At 38.0% G+C, this 8,958-nt stretch overlaps 1 protein-coding gene across 1 annotated transcript; it reads left to right on the top strand.

The window, feature by feature from the left end:
* The first annotated feature begins 603 nt into the window (after positions 1-603).
* LOC117305161 (microfibril-associated glycoprotein 4-like) lies at positions 604-8,452 on the top strand. The gene is made up of 5 exons (XM_033789964.1): positions 604-661; positions 4,263-4,532; positions 6,246-6,418; positions 6,959-7,229; positions 8,081-8,452. The coding sequence occupies exons 1-5, from the start codon at positions 604-606 to the stop codon at positions 8,344-8,346; spliced, it is 1,038 nt and encodes a 345-aa protein (XP_033645855.1). The 3' UTR covers positions 8,347-8,452.
* The last annotated feature ends 506 nt before the right edge of the window (positions 8,453-8,958 follow it).

Raw genomic sequence — 8,958 nt, 5'->3', positions numbered from 1 at the left:
ATCAAGAAAGGTTTTATGATAACAATTATTTTGACTAATTACCAATAGTGTCCACTGCCTTTAAGGGTAACTGTTCATGTATAATGTTGCCATGGAAACTGTTTGACGTACCATCACTTGAGGACTGGAGAGGAACAAAAATCAATTTGACAAATAATATACGCAAAAAAAAATGATAGCAGAGAAATAACTAAAATATTAGGTAAAAAACGGTTTATCGTAATTTTTCCTGGAGATTAAACCAGTTCCTAGCCAGAACGTGACAGCGCAGCGACTGGCGGCCAAGGTTGCTTATGACAAAGAGAGAAAAAAACAACAACAATGGAGTCTATTTTTAATCCCTCTTCCATCGAACCCTTGCAGCAAAGAACGTGTTGCTGATAAATCTTAGCAAACCGTTTTTATTTGATTGTTCATGGCTGTAACTAGTTGAGCTCGGCATTCAAGCGTCAGTCGCTGCTCCAGTAGGTCAGATTGTGTTTTCTTCAAGAATAAAGCAAACAACCTTATGTGAAAACGTTATAGATGTTGATGACTTAGTAGAGACGCATTGACTTAACAGTTATTGTTTGTAACAGCAAATATTGTGTGGTGGACTCCAGCATGGATCTGTTGCTACCGACTCTTACTCTCTTACTCGTTGTTACAGCTGCTATAGAAGGTAAATCTAAAGTTAAAGGCAGTGGACACTATTGGTAATTACTCAAAATAATTGTTAGCATAAAATCTTACTTGGTAACGAGTAAAGCCCCGTTCATACTTCATGCGAATGCGAATGCGAATGCGAAGCGAATTTGACGTGAATTTGACGTCACAACCCTCCTTTCGCAGCGATATTCGCAAGTGAGTTGAGCAAAGGGCAACTGCTGCGAATTTTTCGTTGCGAATTTGTGACGTCAACATTCGTATCGCATACGCATTCGCAGGAAGTATGAACCGGGCTTAATGGGAAGAGGTTGTTGATAGTATACAACATTTTGAGAAACGGCTCCCTCTGAAGTGACGTTTTCGAAAGAAGTAATTTTCCACGAATTTGATTTCGAAACCTCAGATTTAGAAATTGAGGTCTCGATATCAAACATCTGACAGCACACAACTTTGTGTAACAAGGTTGTTTTTTGTTCACTATAGTCTCGCACCTTCGGTTACTAATTGTTCTTAAATTTTAACAGGTTTGTTTTTTCATGCATATAATGTTGAGAACACACCAAGTGAGAAGACTGGTCTTTGACAATTACCAATAGTGTCCAGGGTCTTTAAATTAATTCCTTCGACATAAATAATGGAATCAATGTGTGGTGAGAAGTTTTCAACTGATGCCTGGTTCTTGATAATTTTACTGAGACGAAGTCGAGGTAAATTATCAAGAACCAGCCCTCGGCGGGTTTAAACCACTACACACAGAGAAAAGATTACACAACTTGTGTAAATTATTACCTGTTTTAGATGTTGTGGGCGAACACCATAACGATTAGGTAAAACTTTTTTACCCAACAGGCGTTGAGTAATGTCTTGCTTAATAGCTGTGTAAAAGTTTACATAAATATTGGGTAGTTTTCTTTACTGAATTGTTTGGTAAACCCACTCATGTAAAATATTACTTAATTTTGAAGTAAAGACTTTACCGCTTTACAATGTAAATAGTTGTGTAAAACTTAACATCAATATTGGGTAGTTTTTTTACTGAATTGCTGGGTATAAACCCACTCATGTAAAATAATTAATTAATTTTGAAGTAAAGTTACCTATTTTTAATGTAAACTGTTTGCCTTTAAAACTGGTAATAATATACACAATGCTTGGGTTGAATACTAGCGAAGTGTTCTTTCATGGAGTTTAGGGCTGTAATAAATGGACACATCATAAATACTGAGACTTGGCCACCACAACATGAATTTCAAGATAACAACTTTTTAATAAAAATTTAATGGTAATAACATTAACAATCCAAAACATCGCTTGATGTGGCACAACCTGTTCCAGCCGTTGCTCTCGACCAATAGGAATGAAGAAACTGTCCCGCTCACAACCGGTCATAAACACGGGTCATTATCAAAGGTTTCAACACCCCACGTGACGCGCTCTCCACCAATATGAATAGCGAAATTGTCTGCGGTTTTTATGAATACATTTCAATAGGTTTTCACGGTAGATTTCAGCAAAAGTTCAATAATATACAATTTTTACAACAGGCATTCAAATTGAATGAGTCTTGCTGCCTAGACAGAAAATGGATAAAACTATTTTGACATGTGAATGGATAACTAATCCAATTGAATTACTCCTTCTAACTGTTTAATGCTGATTCAAAGGAGAAATCATTTCCAAACGTAACTAAATAAGTTGAGTGTTAAAATGAATGGATTTTCTTTGAAATACGCCGGAAAACCTTAGAAATACCATAGAAATTAAAATGCTGTTTTTATAAATTATCGTGTGCATCTGTCTTGAAAGTATACGTTGTTAAATACCATTACTTTTGCTCCAATTTACAGCTTAGCAGACTTTTCTCAATACAATTTATTATAATTTAAATCGGTTGTATGACGTGTGTTTGCTACATTGCCTAAGACTTGAGACATTTGAAGGTAAACATTCAAAGTAAAATTACATTTGTTAATTGCTTAATTGTTGTCATGAATGAAAACAACAGACAGAATGTCACGTGACCTGAGATGGGTATTTAACGTCAACAGAAAAAGCGTTGTGCAATATCAACGTGCGTTAAAAATACATGATTGTTGTTGCATTTCTTTGTACAATCGAGGCTTTTCTTTCTCCAAATCAGGGAATAAATATTGTGGAATTTGTACTAGAGAACTTACCCGTGAATAAACTGCCAGAAACCAAACTAAGTTCCACAAACTAGGAAATTCTACGAGAATGTTCACACGTACGATGTCAAGTGTTAAGTGCAGGGAAATTGTAGTATTGCATTGCCCTCATTGTAAGGAATTTGCTGTCAATACTTTTAATAAAAATCTACTGAAGAAGCCGCAAATTCCTTTATTCTTGTCAATTGATTTGAAGGGGTAGATGCATCAGCTAGAGCCTGACAACTTCGCGGTTGTCTGGCACAGCCTCACTTCACATCGTGCACAACGCGCAAAAAAAACGGCGCGTGAGCTCGCTCAAACCTCAGTAATTTACGTAGTCTAACCATACCCTCAAAAGAAACCTCTTTTGTAGTAGAATACTGGATTTACCTAACAGCAAATTTGAGAGCAGATTTTTCTTACTTAACAAGGCATAATTGTAGAAACTGAAATTTGAAAAAGAAATTAACTAATTGCCATATCTTAATTAAGTGTTTACTCCACAAGTCAGTTAATGACCATTATAACAACCAACTCGGTGGAGAGCGAATTTGGTATAAAACGTGCACTATAAAATCGATTATAATCCTTTCTAAAATAAAGCTTTGGTAAAGTTGACAAAATAGTCACAGAGACACAAACATGAGTTTGCCTGATCGACCATAACTAAAATAAAAAGACCTGTGACAAATATTTGAGTTAATTTAAAAACAAATTATGATGACAATACACAATAAAAAAAGATGAATTGATTTTTACGTTCGGTAAAAGCTACTCATTATAATTTTGTGCTGGAGATCTTAACTCGTGGAAAATTAAGCCAATGCGCTTGCCAGAACGTGACTACATCGATTGAGGGCCAAGGTTGCTTATTAAAAAAAAAATCGCCATCACAAAGAAATATAATATTGTTAATATTCATCAATCCCTTGTCGCAAAGAACGTGTTGCTGATTAATCTGAGCCAACCTTTTAATTTTAATGGCTGTAATTATTCCTACTTGGGGCCGGAATTTGAGTTTTATGAGAGGCCATGTTTTGAAGTCTAAGGCTATTAGGCTAGACAATGTATGTATTAATAAAAACAAGTATAGTGCATTTAGAAGAAAAGGTGAAATAACAAAACCAATATAAAACAACAACATCATTAAACCACTGGTCACAACAGCAGAGACAACAAAGCAAAAAAAGAGCCAGTCAGAAAAATAAAATAAAAATAATATAAAATCAATGACTCAAACTTAATAGTTGTTTGTCATTGTGTATATATCAGTAGGGTAATTTTCGATATTGTGTTTTAAAACATGTGCGGCTGAATTGTTTTCACCTATGATTTTGCGTACATTCTACATGTCACATAGTTTAATAAAAACAGAAGTAGCCCCCAAAAAGTTTATTTGTGCATACTAATTATTTTTATTGAGGCAACCTCTTCCATTGGTAACAGTTACTTCTGTGGCAGCCCGTGTCTGTGTACTTGGTACTGAACCAGATGAATCTGCAGGCGGCAGGGTACGGTTCGTTCTACCACCGGGCGATCCTTGCTCCTGCACTCAAGTCATGCTGGGCGGACACAACGCTTATGCACCGCCTAGGAAGGACCAACCCGTCTACATCGACACTCTTCCAAAGGACCCTGAAGGACTCCGTAGATCACAAGGATGTCCAAATGAAAACGCTCAAAGTGAAGACCCAAAGAGAACTTCAACGTCACTAGGTAAGATCGCAATCCTGGAAAACATAATAACTATACGGAGCTCTGAGAGTGGAATCCGACATGTTGAGATGGTGATATCATCATCTTGCAGTTAATTATCTCAGGATTCCAAGCAAAGCTGGTATAATAATAACATGCATTTATATAGCGCTTAATACAGGGTTTGTAGGCGCTGAAACGAAAAATAACAAAACACACTTATATATAAAGACCCCCAAAATGCACGACAACAACAAAATGACAATTTTAAGAGGGATGAAATAGCTGAAACTAAACAAGCTTACTTGGATTTGTATAAGTTGGTCTTGAAAGCCGCCTTAAATGAGTCCAGTGTAGTTGAGGCACGGATGTGGGCGGGAAGGTTGTTCAAGAGAATGGGTGTGGCAATTGGTTTCTGAGCTCCGTATCAAACATCTGTTTGATACATTTATTTATTTGTTTATTTATTTCCAGGCAAACAGTGCATACAAAGAATATGCAACAAAAATATGACTACACAGAGAACAAGCCTGCGGATAACCAAATAGCGAAAATAATCACTATCTAAAGGCGATCCAGACAATAAAAATAACAAAGGCACAAAATGGTACAATGACAAAAACGTCACAAAAAAATTGGAAAACAGCTTATCAAATAATACCATATCAATTTTATATATAAAATCTATAGAAAATTAATTGAAATTCCCCCAAAAAGCCTGGCAGCAAATTTTTTATAAAAAATGGATTAAAGAGGGAAGGCCCCTACATCCTCGCTCCCTTCAAAAAGGTAGGATGCCAAACATTACATTACTGTAAACATACCAATCATTTTCTCATGTACTCTTATACGATGTAAGCACGCAAGGTGATAACCTGAACCGTCAGTCAACTACAACTGGTAAGAATGTAATCCGGGTTTAAGAGAGAAAAACACTTCGACAAGATCAATAGCAATGGTTTATGTTGTCCCCACTCATCGATGATGCAGTTTTAAAGATAAATTTGATTTCAAAGATCATTTAATTGTAATTGTGAGGATGTGCTGTTAATTTGACAAAGACCATGCAGTCTACTTGGTGTATCCCAACACATGCATAAAATAACAACTCTGTGAAAATTATGACTCAATTGGTCATCGAAGTTGCAAGAAAAAACACAAATGTTCCACAAATTTGTGTGTTTTCAGATGCCTCACTAAAGGCTTAACTTGATTGAAGTTGTGTAATAAAAAACCCGTGAAAATTTGAGTTTAGTTAGTCGTCGAAGTTGTAAGATACCAATGCAAGAAAAAAAACCCTTGTAGCCCTTGTGCTTTCAGATGCTTGATTTCGTGACCTCAAATTCTAAATCTGAGGTCTCGAAATCAAATTCATGGAAAACTACTTCTTTCTAGAAAACTACGTTACTTCACATGGAGCCGTTTCTCACAAAGTTTTATACTATCAACATCTCCCCAGTACTCGTCACCAAGTAAGGTTTTACGCTAATAGTTATTTTGAGTAATTACCAACAGTGTCCACTGCCTTTAAGGACTATGCGTTAAACTCCTATCCTAAAAAAAAACACTGTGAAGGCGGTTGTGTTTGTTATCCGCCCTCTACGGTTGATCACACAAAACATGGACATTGTCCACACATTGTCCACACATTGTCAGGCTCAACATTGTTGAGTTTAAAACAAACCTTTTCCACGCTGGTTTCCATAACATTGTGCATGTGTGTTCGTTCTACAGAAGCTACTTCTGCAGCCCCTAGTACAACTGCAATCCCAGTCTACAATGACTGTCAGGATGTCCTCGATTCGGGACACGATACTGATGGAGTGCACAACATCTTAGTTGATGGTAATTCCACAGAGGCCTTCTGTGACTTAAACTCAACGGAGAGCGGTGGCGAAGGGTTCATTGTACGTATACATCCATTTCGGATTGCTCGATAATTTACAATACAATTAAAACAATACAACAAGACGGTAAAAACTCTCAAATTCGTTTTTTTAAAGTGATTTTTGTAATAAATTCTACTCATGTTCAACTTTTACGTGGCGCCTATTATGACATGTTTCATGCGCCAGACCAGACAACTATGTGTATCAAGTACAATTTACTACTCGTGGCTTGCTCTTTTCTACGGAATATCGTAAAGCAGTGATTTTCTTCTTAAGCAGGTTTTCTCTATTTAAGAAAAATTACTGGCCTCGTGTTTTGTTGTTGTCCCAAAACTCCAACCTAAATCCCAATTACCTCGAAGGGTAATCTCATTAAAATTTACTTCTAGCTGTTTTGCCTTGTATTTTTGTCCTTTTTGTTACTCATTGAAAACAGATAGGGTTACATTGTTTATTACAATAAAAGGAAAACAATAAATGACTTGAAATACACACCATGGCAAAGCTTCAAATAAGTTAAAACTTGTTTATATTTATTGGTATCATTAACATTCCTAGGTTATTCAGAAACGCTTCAACGGCTCTGTTGAGTTCAATCGTACCTGGGCAGACTACGAAGCTGGATTTGGTGATCTAGAGGGTGAGTTCTGGTGGGGAAATAGCAAGCTTCGATCCCTGACAGACAACGACAACACCAAGTGGGAGTTGGTGGTGGATCTGGAGGCATTTGACGGGAGCAATGCCAGCGTTCGCTACGATGAGTTCAGCATCACTGGAGACACGTATGATCTTACAGTCAGTGAATTCAACCCCATTCTAGGAAATGCAGGTACTGAGAATCCCCCTCGACAAAAAAAAACAAAAAATCGTTACAGACTATATTTCTAAAGTTTAATACCAAACGAAGCTCTCCTGCTTTAACATCCATCCACTCCTCGGAAGCGGGTTAATAGTTAGAGTTCTTCGCAGGTTGTGGCTTGATGTGAGAGTGGGAGATGTTACGGGTGCGACACTGGTAGGGGTCAGTTGGGAGGGTTTGGGGTTGGGTGTAGGAATACTGGCAGGGGAACAACAACAACGACGACGACGACGACGACGACGACGACGACGACGACGACGACAACGACGACGACAAAAGCTACATCAACAACAGCAACAGCAAAAACAACAGCAGCTATCAATTTCAACAACAGCAACGGCAACAACATCAACAAAAACAACGACGACGACAACGACGATTGAAACCGCAACCAAAACAGCACTACAACAACAACAATGAAAATAGCGGCAGCAACAGCAACAACAACATCAGCAGCATGCAGCAGCACCAACAACCATTATTCTAAAAGCCGTTCAGTTTAGACAAAATTTACATTGATTCTCTTTCATTCTTCTTCTGAGGAGGAGAGTATATACAGCGGCTGATGATCAGTCAAGTCTATATCACCGTCCGGTCCACAACAAACATGACGGGATCATTCGAGCAAGAGCATCCGGACCACCGCTATATGCCTCCGTCCTGTGTGCATACCGTCCCTAACCGAAAGCTCCCTATTTCCCTTATGGGGGACACAATAATTTCCTGTGGACAGATTTGCTTCGTACACCGGCCCCTTAACTAAATAGCAGCAGTTACCTCCTATTCATTCATTCATTGGTCCTTTCTTTTATAATTCGAAGGTGATGGCCTGGAGAGGCATCAGAGGGCATTCACAACGAAAGACGAGGATAACGACGACTCTGGTTCAACTAACTGCGCTGCAAAATTCAACGGTGGCTGGTGGTACAACAAATGTAACAGCATCGAGAGTAATCTGAATGGCAAGTACAGTCAGTCCGAAAGCGTTAATGAATACCAAGGAGTGCAGTGGGTACCATGGAAAAACAGACGTGACATCTCCCTCAAAGGATGTCAAATGAAGATAAGACGCCAAACAACCCCTTAACTCAACCGACCTTCATAACTTAAAAAAAGTACAACACAAAACAAGATAATAAGTAGGGTAAATGGGCTTAGCATTAGCTTTAGTCTGCACAGTTAATAGATTGGTGTTTCAATGGTGTAACGCTATTTAGGATGGTGTAACAAATGCTGGCTCTGCTTACCGTGGAAATCGGTGCTTTCATCCCTGGGAATCACACCTTCAAAGAGCGCTGTAAAGAAGCGCCGAATTCTGCGGTTTAAGCAGTACCGTGAATTAAAGGCAGTGGACACTATTGGTAATTACTCAAAATAATTATTAGCATAATATAACCTTTCTTGGTGACGAGTAATGGGGAGAGGTTGATGGTATAAAACAGTGTGAGAACCGGCACCCTCTAAAGTGCCATAGTTTTTGAGAAAGAAGTAATTTTCCACCAATTTGATTTCGAGACCTCAGATTTAGAACTTGAGTCTCAACCATCTAAACGAATACAACTTCGTGTGACAAGGGTGTTTTTTCTTTCATTGTTATCTCGCAAGTTCGATGACCGATTGAGCTCAAATTTTCACAGGTTTGTTATTTTATGCATATGATGAGATACACCAACTGTGAATGCTAGTCCTTGACAATTAC

Source organism: Asterias rubens, chromosome 2 (genome assembly GCF_902459465.1).
Source record: "Asterias rubens chromosome 2, eAstRub1.3, whole genome shotgun sequence".
In the NCBI taxonomy this organism is placed as follows: domain Eukaryota; kingdom Metazoa; phylum Echinodermata; class Asteroidea; order Forcipulatida; family Asteriidae; genus Asterias; species Asterias rubens.
The sequence above is the reverse complement of the archived record's forward strand: the minus strand, read 5'-3'. Positions and strand labels throughout refer to the sequence as shown.